At 39.3% G+C, this 24,508-nt stretch overlaps 1 protein-coding gene across 5 annotated transcripts in view; it reads right to left on the bottom strand.

Annotated features, from left to right (window-relative positions):
• Tpd52l1 (TPD52 like 1) overlaps window positions 1–22,478 on the bottom strand; it is a 91,123-nt gene extending 68,645 nt beyond the window's left edge. For all 5 annotated transcript variants that reach the window (XM_048797580.1, XM_048797612.1, XM_015500913.2 and 2 more), the window contains exon 1: window positions 22,243–22,478. In XM_048797580.1, coding sequence (XP_048653537.1) covers window positions 22,243–22,261 — 19 coding nt within the window. In that variant the 5' untranslated portion in view covers window positions 22,262–22,478. The remainder of the gene's footprint in view (window positions 1–22,242) is intronic.
• Window positions 22,479–24,508: the final 2,030 nt, after the last annotated feature.

Genomic DNA, 24,508 nt, shown 5'->3' with positions numbered 1-24,508 from the left:
GAATTTGCAGGGAAATGGATGGCACTAGAGCAGATTATGCTTAGTGAAGCTAGCCAATCCCTAAAAAACAAATACCAAATGTCTTCTTTGATATAATGAGAGCAACTAAGAACAGAGCAGGGAAGAAGAGCAGGAAGAAAAGATTAACATTAAACAGATACATGAGGTGGGAGGGAAAGGGAGAGAAAAGGGAAATTGCATGGTAATGGAGGAAGACCCTCATTGTTATACAAAATTTCAATTTAGTCTTCTTTAGCCTTCGGAGAGTGCTTGATTCAAATCCAAAATATGTTCACTGGAGCTTTAAACGGAACTACATCAAACACAGTTACTAATTCATCTTTGGAAGTTTTGAATTTTTAGATTAATTTTGGTAGTTTACATTTTGCTATCCCACCTCTGGTTCAGGGATCAGCAAACTAAGGCCTGCAGGTAAAATCCAGCCTGCTGTCTCTATTTTTGTTAATTGAGTTTTGTAGTATCTTATCCAAGCCAATTTGTTTTTGTCTACTGCTCTTTTTGTGCTACAATGATGGAATAGAGGACTGGAGAGCCTGCAAGGCCTAACACATTTACTATCTGATCTTTATAGAGAAAGTTTGCAGATCCCTGGCTCTAGGTTTAAAACGTAGCTTCCAAAACATTATCTGGTACTTATTCTCTAGCTTCTAAAATTTATCTTATGTACATTTCTTTTCTTTTTTTGGGAAATGTGTTCACAGAGGATGGTGTCTTTCCAGAAGTTAACTATTGAATATATTTACCCTTTCCACCATTGCTATTTTCTATGTCATTATGCCCTGCTTCCATCTTTTTAAATTCTGTCTTATTTTAGTTTTTTTTAATCTAGCTGAAGTATTATTCTCCTGTCTACTGTTTTCTAATAGTTAAAATTTTTAATTTTGATTTTATTTTTGGCCCAAGTATGTTTGTTTCTTCATTTCCAAGTTGATAAAATTTTTGGTTATATTTTAATATGCATTTCTAGTTTTGTTGGAAAATAATTAAAGAATGTGGTCTATAAAAGCTCTTTTGAATTTGTTAGGCTATTCTTTGTGCCAAATACTTCACAGATTTTACTAAATGTTTTGCGGCACCAAGAGAACCAAAGGAAGGGCATAACATTCTCTATAAAGTTCTAAGATAAATACTTTTTAGATTCAGGTCATTAACTGGACTATCAAGATCCCTCTGTCCTTACCTAATATCTATGATCTACCCTATGAAATAGAGTAGAACTTTGAAATTTACAAGAGTAAAAGAGGGAATGACCATTCTTATTTTTACCCCAAGAGTCTTTGCACAAGGGTATATTCACATTTTAATTGCTGCACTAGGTTTTTTGTTTTGTTTTGTTTTTTTCTTATTTTACATCTACATTGTATTTTACTGTTCTTTGCTCTTTACTATTTTTCTGGTTTGTAAATTTTAGTTCATTCCCTCTTTTTTTTTCCTGTTAATTTCAAAGTTCTACTCTTATTTCCATTCTGTAAGTTGTTGCTTTCTCTTTACAAAAGTTAAATTATAAGCTTCTGAAAATAAAATGCCTAACACTAGTAGTGAAAGAAATCAAATGTGTGTTATCATCTACAAGCAAAATGCCAAATATTTCTTCCTTGCAAGGACCTTTCTGGTTTGCCCCAGCAAATATTAAGCTTGGATTCTTTCTCGTGGACACGCCTGCCTTGACTGCAAAGTCCTGGAAGCTGGCCTAGGAGGCAGGAAGCCAAACATGGCTTTGGTTTGGTCCGGTAGATGTCTTCCAAAGGGATCTGCAAGACAGCAGCCACTTCTGCTCTTTGTTCATTTGAGAGTAGTGATGGAAGTATTGGTTTTCTGAGGCTTCATGGGTTCAAAACATACAGGTATGATTTGTCCACTTTGCTAGTGCAAATAGAAGAAGGTATAGATGGGGTAATTCTGTTCTTTGCAACTGGACCATGACTTATAGGTACACCCTGTTTCTCTCCTTAGAACTGCCAGGCTCTACTGAGATGATAATCTACTACTTTTCATTTTAGATAAAGTTTTCCTTTTAATATGTTTCTAAAGCCAATGGCAGAGCTGCAGTTTGAGGACTAGGCAGGTACTGATGGCAGTGGCTGGCTGATCTTAATAGCTTTTAGATTAATCTCTTCTACTTCAAGAATCCTTACTTGGCTCTTATATTACACCTTCCCAGTCACTGCCATTATCTATTTTACATTTCATCAACATTTGAATGTCAATCAAGTTGCCAAGAATTTGGCTTTGCTCAAAAAAGACTGCTAAAACTTGATCCCTGTCTTACTGTTCTACATTAGTCACAATCCACAGACTTTATAAATGTTTCCCAATTTCATTCTCATACAATCCGGTAAAGCTTTGTTCATTGCTTTTATTAAAAATACTTCCTTTAAGCTCTTCCAGAGAAATAACTACATCATTGCTTCCACACAAGGCACTTGGATAGGCACTCTTCATCTCTCTATGCTTCTTGCAAAATCTTATATTCTAAAAACCTGGCTCCAAGCACACAAGAAGTTCTCTTGTAAAATCCTATCCCTGGCTGGCCACCCTGAAATTCTTGGGTGCTTCTGTGTTCTTCATACTCAAATGTTGTTATCCACATATTCTTTTTTTCATTCCCATTTATTATCTAAAGACAAGTTATGTTAAAAATTCCTCACAAAGCATGACTTGCCTTTTTGGTTGTCCTTACATTTTATGACACTGTGACTGGCAACAAATACTCAAAAAAAAAAAAAAACAAAAACAAAAACAAAAAAAAAACATCCATGCATTCTTATCTCCACCATCTATGTGTGTGTGTGTGTGTGTGTGTGAATTCTTATGTGTATAATTGTTATGTATTTGGCACACAGTTACTTAAATTCTCTTTGCCTCTATTTTGCCACCTGTGAAAGGGAGATGCCAGCACCCACCATGTAGTTGGGGTTTGGAGATGAAGTAGAACCCTGCGTGACAATGCTCACTTAGCTATTGTCCAAGGTCCAAGGCCAGAAGTTGGAGGGTCAAGGATGTTGGAAGGCAAAGCCTAAGATTTTAACATTCTCCCTTCCTCAGCTTTCCTCAGTCATCTAAACTAATGCCCCTTCTTCTAGTTTACTCATGATACAAAGGCTACTTTAAGAAGCTGCACCCAGTGTCTAGAACATCATTGCACATCCAGATGGCAGGTTCCCTCACTTTCTACCTTCAACCAGCTCTCAAATACCACCCCCTCAACACTCCTCTGCTACTGTTAGAGGGGGAGCCACTCGACTCCACCTCATTCTCCCTAAAAATGCAACACCCACGATGCTTGGCTCACGACTCCAGCTCAAGAGTCGTGAGAAAAAGGCAGCTTGTCCTTGCACGTCATGAGAAGTGACAGTGCCCGGGCCTCTCTGTACTTTTGATGTTAGCACATCTGCCTTGGAAAACATACAGATTCCATTTAAATGAGTTTGTCCAATGCTCAGCCAAGTAATACTTAGAAATGTTAATTTAATAAAGTCCCAGCACTTGGCTTACATCCCTCCCCGCCCTCCTACTCACTCTTGGGCATCCATGCTTAAGTGGTTTCTAGAAAGTACAGCTGCAAACAAGTACACTAATGTCTCCTAAAACCAGGTGTCCTGAGGGAAGGCTTGCCCATAAAAATTGACCAGAGGGACGTTAAAGACAGGAGTCACCTGCGGAAGGGCAGTCCAAAGCCAAAAATTTCCTGACCAAACTGCCCTAGGATCATCCTAATGTTCCAAACACCCCTTAGGCCTTCAAATCTGTGCAGCATCCAATGTTGACTCACTCTGGGTTCTCCCAGAAAATCTTGGCCTTTGACAACCTGGTAGATAAAATCCTGTAACATATGCAATCCCAAGGTAAATTGATAACACCCGTATTTCTACAGCTACTTGTGCTGACACATTCTCCCATCTCTTCTAGTTCACCATTGCATCCCCAGAAACTGGACATTCCCTAGAAAGCTGAAGATGTTCACCAAATGTTGGTGAGTACATAAGTGTCTTCATACAATAACATGTACTCCTATTTAGGTCTGTCTTCGGTACTAGAATTAAGACACCCAAATTCTTTAACTGTTCACAGTTTAATATTTAAATCCCATGATGCTGGTGAAGTCTTGGTTTGGTTTCCTCTCTGTATATTCTCTCTAGGAAACAGCACCTATGTAAGAAGGCAAAAAAGTCGGTTTTTTCTCTTGACGCTGTTGATGAATTCCCTATTTACCTTAGCTTACTTTGTTGCATCCTTGCCTAAATGTTTCTTAGTTCTTGACGATCTGTTTTTCCGTTCTCTTGTTTATTCCTAAACCCTTCTGAGGAGGTAATTATAGTCTGACTTCTTAGTCTTCCTGAATTTTGGTCTTTGGATAGTTCCCCTGTTAATCATCTAGACGACATATTATTAGGTATACTATTGGATTACTACAAATTAATTACTACAGGATATAAGCTAATTTATTTTGGTATCATATTCATTACTGGGTTCATTGTTGTATATTCTTTTTAAAAAATATTTATTTTTTAGTTGTAGTTAGACGCAATATCTTTATTTTATTTTTATGTGGTGCCTAGGATCTAGAACCCAGGGCCTCGCACGTGCTAAGCGAGTGCTCTACCACTGAGCCACAATCCAAGTCCCCTATTGTCGTAGATGCTTTAGTCTTTCCAGATTCTAAAGAGAAACATACACCATAGGCTTGAGCCTCACTTCTAACATTACCTTAAACCATCTTCTGGTTCTGGCTTTGTAGTCTGCATAAGAGCAGCAGCCACCTCCTTCACCGCACCAGAAAGTACCCTCGATACTCACAATTAGGAGCACTGAAAAGCATTCAGTACTTACAAAAGCTACGTAATAGAAAGCCATTTGGCTGCATTCTGTGGTCCCCAGAGCAGGGAGGTGGTATGATTCTGTTCCTTTACTTGAAAGTACTCTAAGCAAGTAAACAGAAAACATTCTTGATACCTAAATGCATCATTACAAGGACCAGCAAACAAGTGTTTTACACAGATGTTAAATAGCCCCACTTCATGTTTTCATTTGTGAGTTGAATTTCCCAAAATGGGATAATTAACTCTCCTTTATAGTGTCTGATCAAGGAATAGCTGAATACCTATGTATATAGAACATGTATATTTAAAAATCATGTACCAAATTTAATTTACAAATTCTAATATATTAGTAATTTCAGGATCTTTAAGTTTACAGTAAAATTTTGCTCAAAAAAAAAATAGGTACAGGTAGGAGTATAGCTCAGTGATGCAGCATGTACTTCTCATACACAATTCTCAGCACCAAAAAAAAAAAAAAAGTTATAGATCCATGTGTGGATCAGGGTCACCAGTGGGTGTTAGAGTCTGTAAACAAGTCAAGATGGCACCTGGCATTTTGCCAGAGGGAGTAATTTGTGAAGTAATGCCAGCAAGCCATTAAGTGTGGAGATTCCTTATTGGTTGATTGCTGTATCTAGTTTATGTTAATTAAGATAAGCTGTGTGTAATGTATATATACCCCTCCTGTCTTACAATAAACGTCTCCCACTCCTGCTGTATCAATGTACACAAGTTGCTCGTCATCCCTCCCGGTTATTTTGCTGCAGCCGGACTACAGCAAGTAGGAATCCAGTCAATGCCTCAAGTCAAATCTCAGGTCCTTACAGAACTTCAGGTTTACTCAGAAGGTGATCCATCTCTGTTGGAAAGTACTCTCAATTAACTGACAATGTCTCTATAGAGTACCGGTCCCAGAAAGAAGTAGAATCATCTTACAGCTACCACAGCCACACATTTCACATCCCTTTTTCATCAATGTATTTATTTTTCCTAGCATTTACAAAATATCCATATACTAGATGTTTTACTAACTTGTGTTATTTACTATATGCCTCTTCCCTAGAATGTTTGCTTCATAAAGATATGAATTTTCATTTTGTATGTTGGTGTTTTTCTAAAGCCTAGGGCATCGCCTAGCACATAATTTGGATAAACACTGAATGAAGAAATTCATAAATAAAACCCAAAGAATTAGTGTTTGTGGGAAGGCAGCTAAATATTTGGTATTTTGTGTGTAAGAAAAATTTGGTCTGTTTAGAGAACATCAAGATAATAACTATAATTTTAAATCTCAAGTAATTTAAACTTGTGATTTTTAAGTGAGAATCCTACTAAATTTCTAAGTAATATTGAAACATTTAAGAGGATTTTAGATTCATTATGCCTGTATATTTAATTTTTGGATTTAAAACATTTAAGTACTTGGGAATGCTACTCAATTATAAAATAGGTACTTAAATACAAAATTGAATACTATATTAACAGAATTTGTATGTCAGTTAATCTATTTGAATATCATACTATCTAAAGTTGCTTTAAAAGTAATTAAACATTTGTTAATTTTATGAGTAGAATAAGATTTCCAGGCTGGACTTTAATATGTAAATTTTCTGAATCTGAGACTTTTAAAAATTAGTACATTATAGTTATTTGTAACAGTGCAGTTATTTTGACATAATTGTACATGCAGGGCATATAATTTGCTCCATGTCAATCCCCAGTGCTTCCTCTTTCCCACTTTTCTCCCTCCTCTTATTTCCCTTGCTATATTCTTCTCTTTTTTTAAATAAATTGGTGTTTTATAGATATACACAAAGGATGAATTCATATTCATATATGCATATGACATAATTTTATCAATTTCATTACATATTTCCTCCATTTTCCCATCCCTACCTCCTCCCCATCAATTCCTTTCCTCTATTCCACTCATCTCCCCTCATTTTCATGGGGTCTGCTCCTCTTTTATTCCTTACTTTCCTCTAGCTTCTGCATAAGAGAGAATGCATTTGACCCTTGACATTCTGAGTCTGGCTTATTTCACTCAGCATGATGTTCTCCAGTTCCATCTGTTTACCAGCAAATGCCACACTTTCATTCTTCTTTATGACTGAGTAAAATTCCATTGGGTATATACACCACATTGTCTTTATCCATTCATTTGTTGATGGGCGTCTAGACTGATTCTATAACTTGGCTATTGTGAATTGAGCTGCTATAAATATTGGTGTCTTGTATCACTACAGTATGCTGATTTTAGTTCTTTTGGATAAATACTGAGGAGTGGGCTAGCTTGTTCATATGGTGGTTCTATTCCTGGTCTTTTGAGGAATCTCTATACTACTTTCCAAAGTGATTGTACTAATTTGCAGTCCCATCAATAATGTACAAGTGTACATTTTTTCCTGCATCCTCACAAACATTTATTATTATTTGTATTGATGATGCAAATTTGTATTCTTCATCTAACTTGAGTGAGATGAAATCTCAATGTAGTTCTGACTTGCATTTCCCTGATTGCCAGGGATGTGGAATATTTTTCATTTATTTGTTGGCCATTTGTGTTTCTTCTTTTGAGAAATATCTGTTCAGTTCTTTTGGATTTAAAGGATTTAAGTATTTGGGAATGCTACTCAATTAATTGAATACTATATTAACTAAATTTGTATGTCAGTTAATCTATTTGAATATCATACTATCTAAAGTTGCTTTAAAAGTAATTAAACATTTGTTAATTTTATGAATAGAATAAGATTTCCAGGCTGGACTTTAATATGTAAATTTTCTGAATTTGAGATTTTGATTGGGTCATTTGTTGTTTTGGTGTAAAGTTTTATGAGTTCTTTATATATTCTAAATATTAGTCCCCTGTCAGAGGAGAAGCTAGTAAATATTTTCAATCATTCTGTAGGCTCTCTCTTCACATTGCTTTTCCTGTGCAAAAGCCTTTTAATTTTATGCCATCCCATTTACTGATTCTTGGTTTTATTTCTTGAGCTTTAGGGTTCTTGTTAAGGAAGTCAGTTCCTGTCCAATATGTTGGAGTGCTGATCCTGTATTTTCTTCTAGCAGTTGCAAAGTTTCTGGCCTAATTTCTAGATCTTTGATCCATTTTGATTTGACTTTTGTTCAGGGTGAAACTTTAATAAAATGTTAACATTTAAATTAAAAATAAACCTCTAAATAGTCTGCTCAGCAAGACATACAGATGATTTAGGTGGCCTGTGCTGCAGAAGGCAATAGACTGCTAACAGAGAGGATCAGGAGTATTGGCTCTAATGCTGCCACTCATGTGGCACTAGCCTAGATCAGTGGCTTGGCCTCTATCCAGCGCTCTTATCCACAAATGAGGAGAGTGTATGTATGAGACCACTTATTAAGTACTTTCCAACTCTAAATTATGCTGCTCCCTGAGGACAAAACAGGTTCAAAATGCTGTGGGAGTTGAAAAGAGGGATTGTTTTCAATGCAGAAATCAAGAGCTCATGGCAGAACATAAGCAAATACCTGATTATCAGAATTCACGTATCTATTTGTATTAAGACTAGATTTTGCAAAAAGGACATGTTTCTAATTAACAGCTTTCTTGGCAACTTACTGAAACATGATCTTTTACTACTGTATTAGAATAAACTAATAATAACTAGATATTCATTTTACAGACTGTATTTTTAATTCTCTGAAACAGAAAGACTATCCACACATTAAAATATTTCTGTAGGCGATTTCCTCTGCCTAAAATTCTCAAAAAGCTAAAAATACCCTCCATTGAAAGGTCAGTGAAATTTGGAGATGAATAGATTCATACTCATCAATATTTCAAATCCCAGCAGGCTATTAGTGAAGAGTTGGCAAGGTGGCACATCCAGGGAAATAACTCAGCATTTTATAAGTTTAGTTCAATAACTACTTGCAGCTTCCAGAATGTGAACATGTTTTCTCATAATTTTCTATAAACTAGCTAAGCAGAACAGGTGATACATGCAATAGAGAATGCCACCAAACTACTGTAGCTTTCATTTTTATTAAAGAGACTGATTTATCTGGTTGAAATAATTTGAACAGGTGCTGCCAATCCAAAGGTCTCAGTTGCACTGAAAATCAGCTGCCCAGGTACACCACCCCCATGGAAGTCAGCTCTACTCTCCTCCCATCCCTCTTGCACCATGTTGGAACCTGCACACCAGAACAGCCAGGAAAACATGGACCCCCAAAACTCATAGAGTCTGTGCACATATCACACTGACAGTCTTTACAGTATCCTCAGTGTTTGTTTAATGGAGATTGGGAAAAATTGAATACCTATTTCTTTGTCCAACATACTTCAGCTATCCAGTGATTTCTTTTCTTTTGAGGCCTTAATCTCTAATCCCACAAAAATTCAATTGAGCAATGCAGAATTTACTAAAAATATAAGTGAAACTAGGAGTTGGTCTATACCATTAAAAGCACCATTGAAAGCATCTTGTCTTAAGTTTCTCTTTTCAGTCCCCAGGAATCTTGTCCTCTTCCCTTCTCTATTTCTTTTTATTCCTCTAAGGCTCATTCTTTGTGCATCCTTATCTCCCCTGCTTGGATATTGTCCCTTTACTTTCTCCACATCCCCCTCACTCTCCCTTTTTTAAGAGCAACTTAGTTCTATTCCAGCATCTATCTTTATGTTGACAAGTTAAATACTGTCTTCAGGGTTTCATTACTGGGGACAACATTTAGAGACCATGATAAAGGACTGAAAATTCTTACTATCACTCTAGCACTTCTTTAATTTTAGGAGTTCTTATAAGAAGTTACAATAAGCCAGGCATGGTGGCATACACCATGTTCTTATAAGAAGTTACAATAAGCCAAGCAATTGTAAGCCAAGTTACAATAGCTAAATTTCAGCATACATCATAGTGACTCCAGAGGCTAAGGCAGGAGAATTGAGAGTTCAAAGCTAGCCTCAGCAATTTAGCAAGGCCCTAGGCAACTCAGTGATACCCTGCCTCTAAATAAAATACAAGGAAGGGCTGGGGATGTGATTCAGTGGTCAAGTCCCCATGAGTTCAATCCCGGGTACAAAAAAAAAAAAAAGATGTTACAATAAATTTTTCTTAAGAACTATTCATTTCAAATGAAAATTGAAATGTGTATTCCCCCACTACCTTTTGCCAATGTTATAATGATGCTATATCCACCCAATACCACTCATTCATTTGTTAATTCATTCGTATCTATGGAGTACTTTCCATCAACTAATCATTGTTCTGGACATTGAGGATATAGCAATAAATAGTCAATACCCTGCCCTCAAGGGGCTTAGTTTGCCCCTACAGAAGAAAAAGATAACAAATAATTATGCATAACATAAAATATCATAGTTCAATAAAGAATAAGACAGAGTAAAGGTTATTTATTAAAAGTTTTCATTTGTGCCTTAATTGATTTTTTAAACATCTAAAATGGCAAGACCTGAAATCTCCATTTGTCATTAGGAGCTTCTCAGGATACTCAGCATTTTCAAGCATGCTACCAAGCAATAGACATCACGCTATTAAAGTCCTGCCATGGGCTGTGCATACCTTCGGTAAGTCTGTGCTGTTATCCTCAATGTTTGAGCCACAAGACACCAGAAATAAGATCTGCTGAAAAGCTAAGCACCACTGGCACTTCCCCCGGTGGTTATTCAATTATTATGAGAGGGGCAATGAAATGTGAACAAAACATTTAACCTGTCCTTCCTCAGAAAGTGTTCAAACGATGAATGGTTAGTATGTCTGCTATATATATCCTTAAGCTTTTATCCTACTAAGTAAGGGACCAAAAGCAGCAACTTTTAAAAATCATTGTCTTGTTAGCTAAATTTCAGTGTGGTTTAATAGGTAAAAATGCTTCAGAAAAGAATTTTGTGTGCCAGCCAGATGTCCAAATTCTGTCAACTTATGCATGTATTTCTATCTATCTTCAACCTACTTCTCTCTCCTTAGCTCCAGAAAGCTACTTTTAACTTTGTGTCAGGTAGTGTATGAAAAGTCAAAGAATTTTCTGATGAAAGAATATGTTAAAAGTAGTCGCTCAACACTTCACTGCTATAACAAAAATAAGGTGACAAGCTCACCGGGCAAGGAGCTCGGATGTGGTTTGTGCACATCTATTTCCCTAACGCCTAGTTCAGAGTCTGGCACATGGTTTGCTCAATGCATATCACATGAGAAATCGTCTTTCTTTTTAAGTGCCATAATTGTACCCAAGTCCTGTCTTGAGTGCCTCACATGGGTCATCTCACTTAATCATCACAAAACCCCCATGTGACCCCATGTTTATTTTTGTGGATGAGCAAATTGAGACGTGGTAAGTTAAGGGCCACATAGCAGTGACTGAACTGGGAAAATGAATCCAAATCTTTGGGACAGCATCCATGCTCTTCACCTCTAGGCAAGAGCTCATTATATGACAGAACCTTTATTTTGTTTTCTTCCTCCTGATTTCCCCTCCTAGTACCATAGTCATCACAGACAGGAAAAGGAATTATGTGGGTATATAGTCATTCTTCATATGAGAAGTATAAGCATCCAGAGCAAAATTTGAGGAATTACATTAAATAGTGAAAATATCTACCTTTTGTGCAAACTTTTCATATGGGAAATGGAAGAATACACTTTAAGGAATACCTAATAAATGTGCACATGCTCATATATATGTGCATATACATTTAAAAAGCAGCTTTCCTTGAAGGAACTTGAACAGGTCTGTTAAGAATGAGGTAGGCAAGATCTTGAAGGGCATGTGATTCAACCTTCTCTGGTAAGGAGTGAGTGCAAGAGGTAAGCAAGGAGAGGACCAGAGGTGAATGACAGAATCATAGGAAACCAGGTTCCTGGCTCCAGGCCAGTGTGCACACACTCAGTCTCTCTCTCTCTTTCTGCATCATGTTGCCTCCCAAAAAAGGGTTTGATCAAAAGATGAATGGCAGAGAAAAACAGAAAGCAACTATCCAAAGGAAAATTCAGATGGATGAGGAGGACAAGTAAGGCCCTCTTTAAGCACTTCCTTGGACCATATGACGATTCAAAAAGTGGAATTTTTTTTTTTTTTAGCTCAAATGCCATTGGGCTCTTTCTTCCTCTTTGATTCCTTGTGTGAATCACACTTATACAAAATCACACAGCATCCAGGCTCCCATAAAACCTTTAGAGACCTGCTGATAGAAATTATGAGCTCCATTCAATAGCAATATTGGTAGGTAAATTCTGGCTTTGCAAGAACTGCAAAACTAGGGTTTATTTATTCTTTCTAATGGAGAAAGGCCAGGGAATAGAATCAATTTTTTCATTTACTTATCTACTTTGTTTCAATTCTTTCCTTCACATGTATTTTTACCATTCTAGCAAAGGCAAAGGCCATAGGAAGAGTCTGTTGATTTTAGTGGAGCATTTACCAGGAACCAGTGGATTTAAAAAAAAATGTAGCTTACTTCATTTGTTCAATAAATACTGACTGGATTCCTATTATGTTATCAAACCCTGTTGTAGAGGATGAAGTTTCAGCAGTGACCAACACGGTAAAATATGTCAGCCTTGCAGAACTTATGTATAGTAGGTATAGGAAGAGACAATGAGCAAAATAAATAAAGGAAGACATACAGCATGTTAAAGGGGACAGTTGCTAAAATATATACCCTCCCCCCTCCCTTTTAAGGCAAAAAAGCAGGGAAGGAAAATAATAAGTATTTCTCTGTGTGGCACAATTGTAAATAGAGAGACCAGGACACAACCATCATTAATGTGGGCAGAACCCAAGGCAAGACACAAAGGAAGTCATAAGGCCTATCCTCTCAGCACCCTTGAACCCCTGGGCTGCATTAGTTATCTAGAGCTGTATCACCAATTACTGCAAAGTCAGCTGCTTACAGAGATACACATTTATTTGTTCAGTTTCTATGGGTCAGATTTTCCAGCACAGCTTAGCTGGGTCTCTGCTCAGGATCTCATTAGGCTGCAATCAAGTGTCAGCCAGCAGTCTGCACTCTCGACCGAGGGACACTGGCTTCAAGGTTCATGCAGATTGTTGGCAGAATTCATTTCCCAGCAACTACAGAACTGAAGGATCCAGGTTTTGTTGCCTTGCTCCAGTCCTAGGAAGCGCCCACAGTTTCTAGAGGCTGCCCACTGTTCCTTGCCAGGTGGGTTTCTCCAACGTGGCTGATGACTTCATTATCCCCCAGAGAGAGTCTTGGCTCTAGTCTGCTGAGATGGAGTCTTATAAATGTAACATAATCGTGGAAGCTACATTTCTTCGTGTTTGCCATATTCTGTTAGAAGCAAATCAGTAGTTGCACCACCATTCCAGGGGATGGGATCATGCAAGAGCGTGAATAACACCAAAAAAACCCTAGGAATCACCTGAGAGTCTGTCTGCCACAAGCACTGACAGGGACTTTATGCACGTGCATGTGAACAACCTGTGGTCCAAACCTTCTAACATGAGTATCTACCTGAATTACCAGGGCCAATCCCCAGAATTTCTGATTTGTTAGGCCTTGGGTGGGGCCCAAAAGTTTGCATGTCTAACAAGTTTCTAAGTGAAACTGAGGATGCTGGTCTAGGAGCTGCACTTTAAGATCTGGTTTCCTAATTAGTGTGTTAAAGCTACTCTCATGACTACCCTGAAATCAGCCACCTCCCAGTCACCTCTTGGAACTAGAAACGGACATTCTGACACCTTGCTAAGCTCAGGGGAGATCTGTGTACACCTGACAACACACTGAGGGCTGTTTGGATAGGGAATTCTGGAGTCTTGGGTACCCAGGGCATGGTGTAGAAGAGGAAGCACAACCTCCCAGTGGACCTATGAATGTCTCACTGTAAACAAAGGCTCAGCCAGAAGAGGGCTAACCTGGAGCCCCCTAAAACAAAAGGCTCAGGACAGGGTTAAGAATTCTGAAGGGCCAGATTTTACCTCAATTTCAAGCCAACAAATTAGCCTGCTAGTTTCATGAAAATTGACATAAGATACTAGACGCTTAGGCCACAGACAAAAGACAATGTATTACTTTTAGAAACAGCAGTAAACAGAGCAATTGCATGCGTTCCCTGAGCCCTGATTCTAAAAGGTTGATAAGGGCCAAGGGCTCTGGGGTGATTATAGGAAAGTAACATGGAGATTAGGAAACCCTGATTTATACAGAGGCTGCTAGTAAATCTGCTCAATGTCTGCCAATGGCAAGTAAATCTGCCCTGAAGAGAAAAGTCTCTATCTTCCAAGCTCACCTACTATGGAAACAACCTCGAAAACATGGGCCAAAGAAAATGAGCCATAAATGCATTTGCTCAGAAGATGAGTTGTGCAGGATCTTGAGAGACCAGCTTCCCAGCAACTGGGTGCCAGGTACCAGGTCTAAGGGCATCAGTGACTTGCAATGTTTGGGTAAAGAGACAAAGAGGGTGAGGAAGCAAACCAGGAAGATATCTGAGGAAGAGTTTTTGAGGTACAGGTGTTAATAAATTCAAAGGAGAGAAAAGAAAGGGAACTAAGGAGGAGCACACTGGGAAGTGCGGTCACGGGACTAATGAGGAAGAAGGGGAAGCAGACCAGGTAGATCCCTTGTTTGCCACTATAAAGACTTTGCCATTTATTCTGAGTGAACTGAAGAGTGACTTGAGTTTCCTGAAGGGAGGTGTGGTGAGTTAGAGAATGACTGAGAGCATCACTCTGGCCTCTCTGTTGAGAATATTAGACTGAAGAGAGGCCAGGGCAAGGCAGAGACCAGTTCAAAAACTCCCATAGTAATCCAGGTGGGAGGTCTGGCCCGAGGCAATATCAGCAGAGATGGTGGCATGGTGTTCAACTCTAAATGTGTTTTGAAAGTAGAGCTGATATGACAGACTGGAAGTGGGGTACAGTGAAGAAAAAAGACAAAACAAGACCTGGGGGAGGGAGATAAGTTTGGAGCTTTTGCATTTGAAATGAAGATACCATAAACAGAAATGGGAATGACTTTAGGAAAGAGGGAGATGGGTGTTGGGCAGGTCCAGTTCAAGATGCTTATGAGATATTCGTGCAGACAAATCGAGTAGGCAACCTGAAGTTGAGGGGTAAGACCCAGGCTGGAAAAATAAATTTTGGAGTTGTTAGCACATGGGTCAAATTCAAAATCATGCGTCACTAGAAGATGGCCAAGAGAACGAGTGTGGACAGACAAGAGAAGCAGGTCAAGGACTGCCAGCAGTTAGCACAGATGAGAAGGCTGGTGACAGAGGAGGAAAACAAAGAGAGTTCAGTGTCCTGGAAACCCAGTGAACACAGCGTTTCAAGGAGAGAGCGTGCAACTGTGCCAAGCAACGCAGACAGGTCAACCAAGATGAGGACTGAGGACTGAGACTGGGATTTGGTGTGGGGCAGGAGGCGGGGAGAACAACTGAACACTAATTTTTTTTTGTCACCAAATTCAAAACCAGTACAAGACACCAGTAATGTCCCCAACTTATTTATTAGGTCCTATTACATTAAAATGAAATATTTATTTTCCCTCAGCCTGGGGGAAGGGATAAAAAGAACAGAAAAAAATCTGAGAAGGACAGAGGTCAACTGTACAGAGGTGGACAAAGGGCACCACCTGAGGGGAGACCTTTGTGCATGGGCCTCAGGGCATCGTCTGAGGGGAGAGGGTACTGAGCCCCTTGTGCTGCTCATGCATCAATCAGAATACTGGTGCCAAGTTCTTTGTCTTCCTGAGATCAGATCTCTACACTCAGTAGTTTTTGTACTTTTCATGTGTTGTGAATTCCTGGGTAATTGCAAACAAGCATTTAATGGTGAATTCCAACACCATTAAATGAATTGGATATAAATCAATGATAAATATAAATTTATTATTGCCCTCCATTAGCCAAAGTTATAAAAAGATGCTTATGCACCATAAATTTCAGAACAGTGCTTGATATCATTGATCTTTTTGCTGAGATCTCTTGATGAAGGAAAGAAACAACTCCATAATTAAGCCAACATAGAAAAAAAAAGGTAACACCAACTCCTTTCAAACATATATCTGAATCTCTTTGCAGATGTTTTGCCTCTGTTAACTGCTACCCAAACCCTCTCCTTTTTTAAAATGTAAGAGTCGCTTTCAAATAAATAAGACTTCTTACTTGTGAGACCAGGACTTTCCTACACTATGGAAGCCAAAACAATTTCTGGAAAGGAGGAACTAGGGTCTCAAGGTTTTCTCCTGTACACAAAACAATCAGTGGAGCACAGCTCACTCACTGTATGAGGCAATCATCAGCCCTCTCACATCTTCTGCATGTGGATTTTTTTGAAAATAGCAAAATCATGTTTTGAAGAATATCTGAATGTGTGTTATTACTTCCACATATCTGTAAACTGTGAGAGTGAAAACTGCAAGTCCTAATCCTAAGAATATGCTTCCTTCTTTGAGGGCCAGTGTCATAAGAATGTGCTATGAGAAACGACGGAACATCTGAAAAATGACTAGAACCACGCAAGGTAAGCAATAGGCCAACAATAAATAGAATAGCAGTGCCTTTCACATGTCAGGTAATATATGAGCACAGGGTGAGTGCTGAAAGGCCTTATGACATGCCGTTCCCAAATATGCCACTTTGCCATAAGAATTATTTTAAGCTGAAGATATTTGAGTTCTAAAATTCCTTATCTGCCTAAAAACAAACTCCCAAAAGAACTCAACTGTCATATATCCTCCTCACTGGGAGCAACTCTTTCTTCTCTCCCAGACATTGTGACAAAACTATAATATTTTCCATTCATTCTCCTAAGGGTCAATTTATCTTTAAAAGTCATCTGTTCGCTTGATCTTGCCCTTTGTTCTCCACCCTTTCACCGATTAAGATGGCATATAAACTCTCAAATCTCACCACTTTTCAGGCATGCACTTCTTTCCGGTGCAAGCAAAATTTCAAAATACATCTGTATGCTTTTCCTCCTGTTGATCTAGTTTTATTCTCAGGCTCCAGACAGTTAACCAAAGAGGGTAGAGGGAAGGATTTCCTCTCCTATAGTGCTTAAGAGAGCCTTTCAATGCTGTAAAACAAACTTTGAAGGTAGCATGGATATCCTGAAACTTCCTATAGGAGCCTTGTAATATTTAAAAAAATAATAACAAAAAATGAGAACTATGTTTTCATTCTGGTCATTTCTAACTCTTAAGAAAGGGAAGCCATCTTTCCCTAAGGTCCTCCTGTAGAAACGAATCCTTTATGGAAGTCAAAATGTTAGGAAATATTTATTTAGAGGCAATGTTGTTTTTAGCTCTTATTATTGCTGCTCTCAGCTCATTCATGTGGCGGGGAGGGAGGAGTGAAATCAGTGAAAAACCATAAATATCCAACAGCTAGATACTCTCAGATTGAGAAATCTGATGAGATCCCCTCCCACTTTCCTAATCCCAAATTGTTGTTTTCTTTTGAATGAATCATTTTTGCTTCCCAGATCCTTGACAAGGTCCTCTTGCTTTTGATTGAAAAGAGAAATTTCTAATTGAAAGAAAAATATGTTTTGCAATTTCCAAGGGGTTGAAAAGGATTCCATATTTTAGATACACGTCAGGACAAATGTAATTTGGGCAAGATGCAAATAACTGTAGGGAAATTTGAATATGAAGTATAACACAGACATGCATTTTCAATATATGGTATATTATTTGACTATAGCGAAGTGCCAGATTTTTGCCTTTTGAAAACGACCCAACATGTTGGTGACAAAGGGTATTCTTGTGGACTTTGGTTTTATTTCTGGGAGCTTCATTTCCTGTTCTCCACATAAAAATGCAACATTTATAAACGATTCATACTGTGAAAAACTATTCAAAATGCATCATTCATTGAGGACCCAAAGCTTCCTTCTAATGCATTAAAATGTTCTGCTATCTTCCCTGGTATATTATTGATAACTCTTAATTTAATTCATTCACTTAAAATAAATTACATTTTATTTCATAAACATCCAGTGAACAGTAAAATTACATGGTTGAAAAATTCACTTTTTGCAGTCATCTTTTATGTGCTCTTAATTGAATGGTAACTCTGTAAATTTAAAAAGTGGCTTCAAGGTGTTATTGGTGGAATTCTAGAATAGCAGTAATGGTGAACATCTTCATATATAGACAGCAAGCCAGGCAGGTGACTGAGGCAGAGACCCTCATGTGATTGCCACTTTAGACCACAGAAATTTAACACAGAGATTGCTAGGGTAGCTTTAAGGACAAATCCTCTTGATCTCCCCACCTCCTCCAACAATTTTATTAGATACATTCTTTTTTGGCTTTTTTCAGTACTGTGGCTTTTTTCAGTACTGTGGTTTGAAGCCTTCCTGGAACAAGATAAGAGTAAATAAATGTCCCATGAGCAAAGTATAATGTAAGGTAATGCAACATTTTCATTTTAATGGAATTTGCAAACAGGAATAATCCAATATTTATTACTTTATGTCACTCATGGACTTCTGAGAATTCTCCTGAGTTGAATGCCTGAAAAGAAAAGCTTATTATTGTAGTAGGCTGAATAATGACCCCAGGAGACATCAGATTGTAATTTCTGGAATCTGTGTTAATTTATATGGAAAAGTGGTTTTTACAGATATGATTTACTTTAAGAGCTTGAGATGGAGAGATTATTCAGGATTATCCAGGAGGATCCTAAATGAAAATACAAGTGTTTCTGTACAAGACAAGCAGAAACTAGAGTACTTCTGTACGAGAACTTGCCACAGACAGGAGAAGACTAAGTACTATGGAGGCAGAGATTGGGTGATGTGGCCAGAGCAGGCTAGAAGCCACCAGAAACTTCAGAGATGCAAGGAAAAGATTCTTTTGTGGACTCTCTGGAGGGAGTCTGGCCTTGTCAACACTGTGACTTTTCCCAGTGACAGTGATTTTAGACTTCTGACCTCTAGAATTGTAAAATAAATTTCTGTTGTTTTTAGCCAGCAAGTTTGTGGTGATTTATAGCATCAGCCATAGGAAACTAATACAGCTATTAATTTTTTTTTAAAGAGAGAGAGAGAGAGAGAGAGAGAGAGAGAGAGAGAGAGAGAGAATTTTTTTTGAAAAATATTTATTCTTTAGATTTCGGCAGACACAACATCTTTCTTTGTATGTGGTGCTGAGGATCGAACCTGGGCCGCACGCATGCCAGGCGAGCGCACTACCGCTTGAGCCACATCCCCAGCCCAGCTATTAATTTTAATACATAAAAGTGTTAAAGGGAAGTTTTATGTTTAGCATTAAAGATTTTGGAAAAGGCAAAAATAACAAAGCTACTATGATCTAGAGTAATAAAAAACTGAAAGGTAGTTAAAACGTATCAGGAAGTTTTTATTTTAAAAGACTATCAGGAAAATGCTATATTCCTAACCAAATTCACTTTTCCAAGATGTGTTATATACCAAAAAATCTCATAAACTAAAAATATCCTAAATTGAAAATGCACTTAATCCACCTAACTACCAAATACCACAGCTTAGCAACACAGCTCTTTGTAGATTGTGCGCGGTTATTCCAGGTGACTGTGAGGCTGTTTAGCAGTTGTAGTTCACTGCCACCACCCGGCATCAGGAGACAGCACCACACTGCATTATTGCTATCGTGGGAAAAGATCAAAGTTCAAAATGCATATCACTTTGACTCCACCATAAGTTCAAATCTCTTAACCAAACCATTTTATGCTGGGGACTATGAAAGCAAAATTCCTCAGTTCCAGTGGAAAGTCACTGGAAATGCCCTCCTCTGTGGACTTCTCATTCCAATCCATCTCCAGCCCTTCTCGATGAATCTTTCCACTGGTAATCCTCCTTCATGTTCCCATCCTGCCAACTCCCTAGAATGTCTTGTTTTGATGGAAGTAATCTAGTCTTTCACAAAGTTAAAGAACATATTTGCAGAATTTCACTGGTGGGAAAGTTTTTAGGACCCACTATTGCATTTTCTGAATTACATTTGTACAAATAATTTCCATACCACCCTGGTGGTCTCCTCAGCAGTACAAGAAACCATCTGGTCAGCAGATGCCTGCTGAACCTCACACATCTCTGTTCTAGATTAAGAGACGCAAAGAGAAAGAGGTAGAAAGATATATCATCCCTGCTCCAGATAATTCTAAAATAAACTATGCTGAAGGTAGAAGCTTATAATATGTTGGAAATCATAGAATTAATTTTTTCATTTAGCTCTCCCCACTCAAAAAAGTTCTATCCAATGAGGTTCTACAACCTCATTGAGTAACAGAATCACCTGGAAAGCTTTCATGTATACCCATGCCTAGGCCCCAGAGATTCTGATTTGATTGGTATGGGGTCAGCCAGGGCAAATCCAGGGGTCTTCCATATTTACAGGTGTCTGTTTCCTTGGATTCAATCAACTGTGGATGAAATATATATATATATATTTTTTTTTAAATTTTTGGAACATGTACAGACTTTTTTTCTATTGTCATTATTTCCTAAATAAGGAAGTATAACAATGATTTACATAGCATTTGCATTGTATAAGGTAATATTAGTGATGTAGAGACGATTTAAAATATTTGGGAGCACATGCCTAGGACACACCCAAATACTATACCATTTTATATAAGAAACTACAGTATCCCTGGATTTTGGTCTCTTTGGGGGTCTTGAAACCAATCTCTCACTGATACCCTGGGACAAATGTATTTGGGTATCTCCAAGTAATTCTAATCTGCAAAATCAGGTTGGGCATCTCCAACATTGTTCTGCCTGCTGCAGTTCAGTTGTGAAGGCTTTCAAGTAGACCTCTTTAACCAATATCAAAGACTTTCAGCTTGGCCAATTTTATCAGGCTTCTGGACCTTCCCTAGGCTGATCTGCGCTCTCCCTTGTAAAATTCAGTTGTACCAAAGAACTACTAAACCAGTTTAGTCAGAGGCCCCCCCATCCTCCATACCTGATCATCCTCAATATCTGGCCAGGTCCCTCCACTATCCCCCCACATGATAACTGATCACATTGGCCAGGTTTCAGCAAGAATCCTTTTGGATGGGTTTAGCCAAAGTTCCCTTTACCTCTGATGTTCTCTCTTAGTAATCTTCCACCCACAGACTCCCACACTGCCCCTTGGCTGTACATTCCCACCTGCTCATGCCATATTTGGAATTGAGCCCAAACCCTGTCCCACAGGTCCCCACAGCATTTCCATAGTCCTGAACAGTTTTCCTTAACGTGCCATCACAAATATCCTTGAATAACTTTTTCTTTAATTGGAACAAGGTTCACCCTTGGGTGAATTCCCCTTTCCTATTTACATAACAGGAGAGGAATACTGAAAGCCTCAGCTTTCTGAGCAGGATCTTGGCTGATGGAATCAAAGAGAATTCCTGCTCTTCAGACCTTTGTAGTCGGCAGCAAACCTGTTGGGTGACTTAAGACACTGCCAAATCGCCCTCCTTCAAGACGCTTCTGCCCCTAGAGGGCGCGTGCATGGGGTCTTCATTTTAGATGGACTTTTATTTATGTTTAAAAAACACACACCTCCCTGCAGCCTGAAGAAAGATGGCCAAGACTGTAGTACAGGTTGAACTCCGCAACCCGTTCCTTTGGAGGGTGGCTCCCAGGGTTGACTCCGGAGTCAATTTCCTTCCTACCTGTCCCTGGCTCCAGAGCCGCCCACTTCTACCCCTTTCCACCGTGCGTTTATTTCCATTCTTGTTCGATTCTATAGGATCTTCCCAACCCTTGTTCAAAATGATGACCCTAAAAATATAAAGCTACCCTTCGTGAAGCCACCGCTGGTTCCGCCAACCGGTGGCCCGGGTAGCGCGCGGAGAGGACTGCCAAACACTGGCCTGGGGCCCAGAGCGGCTGCCGAGGAAGAAATCACTCCCTTATCGCTGGAACCCACGGCACACCTGTGTATTTGCTGAGGTCAGGGGGCTGGTACCACTCACTTCCCCCAGGAAGGCCGATCCCCAAGCAAGACCCCACCTCACCGTGCGCCCCTCTAGCCCCTCGATTTGGGAGTCGCAGCACGCGAGCCCACAGCTGGGTGGAGAGAAGCCGCGCTCTCTCCCCACTCCTGGGACAGGAATGGGAAGGGAACGCTGATCCCGGACCCCAGACAACAGGTCCTTTGGGTACCCGCCAGGTTGAGGGAGACTGGCTGCGGAAAGGGTTAGGACATTCCACTAGAGCGTTTCCTGCCTACAGACCGCTCCATTTATTGAACCCTGGCCCCTTCACAGATCCCCAGCCCCACAGCAAATACTGAGTTTGGCAAGAAAGCATATTCCGAGGGCGCGCTTAGGAGCGGAGTTCTGGACGCGTAGGATGGCACCAAACCGTTCTGTCCGAAGGTAAAGTTAGGTGATGCAGAAAAGGCGCCTCCACGTGAGCCTCCAGAGTCGACCCTCGCGGGCGATCGGCGACCACTCACCTTGTGCCTGCGCCTCCATGGTGGCCGACTTCGAACTGAGCGCGGCAGGGACGCCGGGTGCTTCGCAAAGCAGATGCAGCGGTGCTGAGCTCGGAACACAGCTGGCCCGGTCGCTCGCGCCCTCTCCAGGCGCTTGTCTCCAGAGCTATGTGGAGGGGGTGGGGGACTGCGAGCGGCCACCACTGGCCGCTTCTGTTACCTCCGCCCCTTCCAGTCCACCCGGTCCACACCACGCTGCAGAGTGCGGAGCTCGGCGCCACCTGCCGGCCGCCCTGCACAGCTGGCGAAAGGCGCCCACTTCTGGCACTGGAAATGCTTGACTCAAACCAAGCCGGTGCAGGGCAGTATAATGGGAAAATACCCTGTGAGAAAGGAGGGGAGTGTGGGCTTTCAATAATGAACCATTACTACGAGCCGAGATACACAGATTCTTGCAAGCCTTGGGTCCAATATTTTTGACAACTGATCAATACATGACTTTGTTTTATTTCTGTTTAAAGACACTTTGCTTAATATATGTTGTTGATTGATTAACATTGACCAAACAGCCAAAAGCACTTAACTAGAACTGTAACAAAGTATATTAAGTTTATGTAATGTATATATTTTCTCTGAGAGGCTCTTCACACCCTTACTGTACTTAGGAACACTATACAGTGCTTCATACTACACATGGGTGCCATTTAAACAGCAAAATTACAAATAAATCTTCAAAATGGCCTATTTATAGGCTAGGGGAAGGGATGCTTGTTCATGGAATAAAAACTGAAACAAGAAGGCTGAGCAGTCTTGTTTGATCTCCGGGAAAGCCTATGCATTTGGGGGGAACTTTGTCCATGATTCCAAATTCCAGTGAAGACTGCTGGGATTATGGACTTTGTTGTGACAATTTTTAGTGAGAAGGGAAATTAATGAATATGGAATCTACGGGCAATACGCATTGTATGTGTTTATTTTCTAATCCAATAGCAGCAGGTTGTCCTCATAGGTTGAGAGGCATTCATGTTTTCAGAGAAGACTAGAAAGAAACCCACAGTCCTGTTAAAGGTTGTCTGATATGTGATTAGAAATCATGGAAGAAAATAAGAATTGTTAGCTTCTGTCTCACTCCCACTGGTCTTTAGCTGTTACAGATCTTCATTCTTTTCAATATCTACACAAATTTCATCTGTGAATACAGTATAGTTTTTATTTTCACTGGGCCTGGGATAGTTTGCCATCTAGGGAGCTGCTGTTCTCATTCTCTCTTAAAGTAGAGATAAAGGCCAGTAGGATTGAGCATGTATATTGTATTTCATCTCCCATGATTCCTGCCAAAGAGTCTTGTACAAAATTATCTCTGGAAAGCAAACAACCAGAAGGTTATATTGTATCCATGTCCAAGTTAGTCTCAAAGAATAGACTAATGAACATTAAGGGGCTCTTGCATTTTTATTTGAAAGAAATTATATTCTGGGTTTCCTGACACATGTACAAACATGTCAGTACTATTTTGTATAGAATCCCAAACCCAGGATTTTTGGATAACTTGGTGATAGTGACCAGGCATGCATGAAGTAATGACTGAGTGATTAAATCACTTTTAGAGTCTATTCAGTTGTTCTGGTTTTCTTAACCCTGGAAACTAAATATCAGGTTAGGGTTGACTACCAGCTGTTAAAATGAGCTAAAAATAGTTAATGACTTTCTAACTTGAGTCATCAAACTTTCATCCACACTGTGACTCATTTTTCTGATTTATCATTTTTAATATTTTAATCATTGTTTAAATCATAAAACATTAGTATCAATTCAGAAATAGTTATTGAACATCTTCTGAGAGGCAGACTGTGCTAGATGCTTAGGATATAGAGGAAGGACATTTTTTTTAACCCTTCATGATCTTTTGAAAGGGAGGGAAAATCAGATTCCTTAGGAAGCAATACCTTGTGGTAAGGGCCTTGCCTAAGGCGAGTCCAGCATTTTGGGTGCACAGAGGGAGGCCTCCTAACTGAGACTGGTAAGAGCAGATAAAGGAAGGGTGCTTTGCTTCAGCCAAGACTTGAAAGATGAAGAAATTAACCAGGTAAGTTGTATGAGCCCCTAAAACAGTGGTTTAGCCAAGGTTATTGAAGTCAACACATTATCAAAAGGAAGAGTTCATATTTTGTATCCTTTCTTTTCCTTATCACTTATAATGGTGAATTTCCTTAACTTGTTGAAAGCTTACTCATACAATCATCTTATCCCTCCTATTCATTATTCTTATAGCTAACTAATCTATGTG

This window comes from Marmota marmota, unplaced genomic scaffold (genome assembly GCF_001458135.2).
Source record: "Marmota marmota marmota unplaced genomic scaffold, marMar, whole genome shotgun sequence".
NCBI classification, from domain to species: domain Eukaryota; kingdom Metazoa; phylum Chordata; class Mammalia; order Rodentia; family Sciuridae; genus Marmota; species Marmota marmota.
Note: the sequence above shows the minus strand (reverse complement) of the source record. Positions and strands in the feature narration are given on the sequence as shown.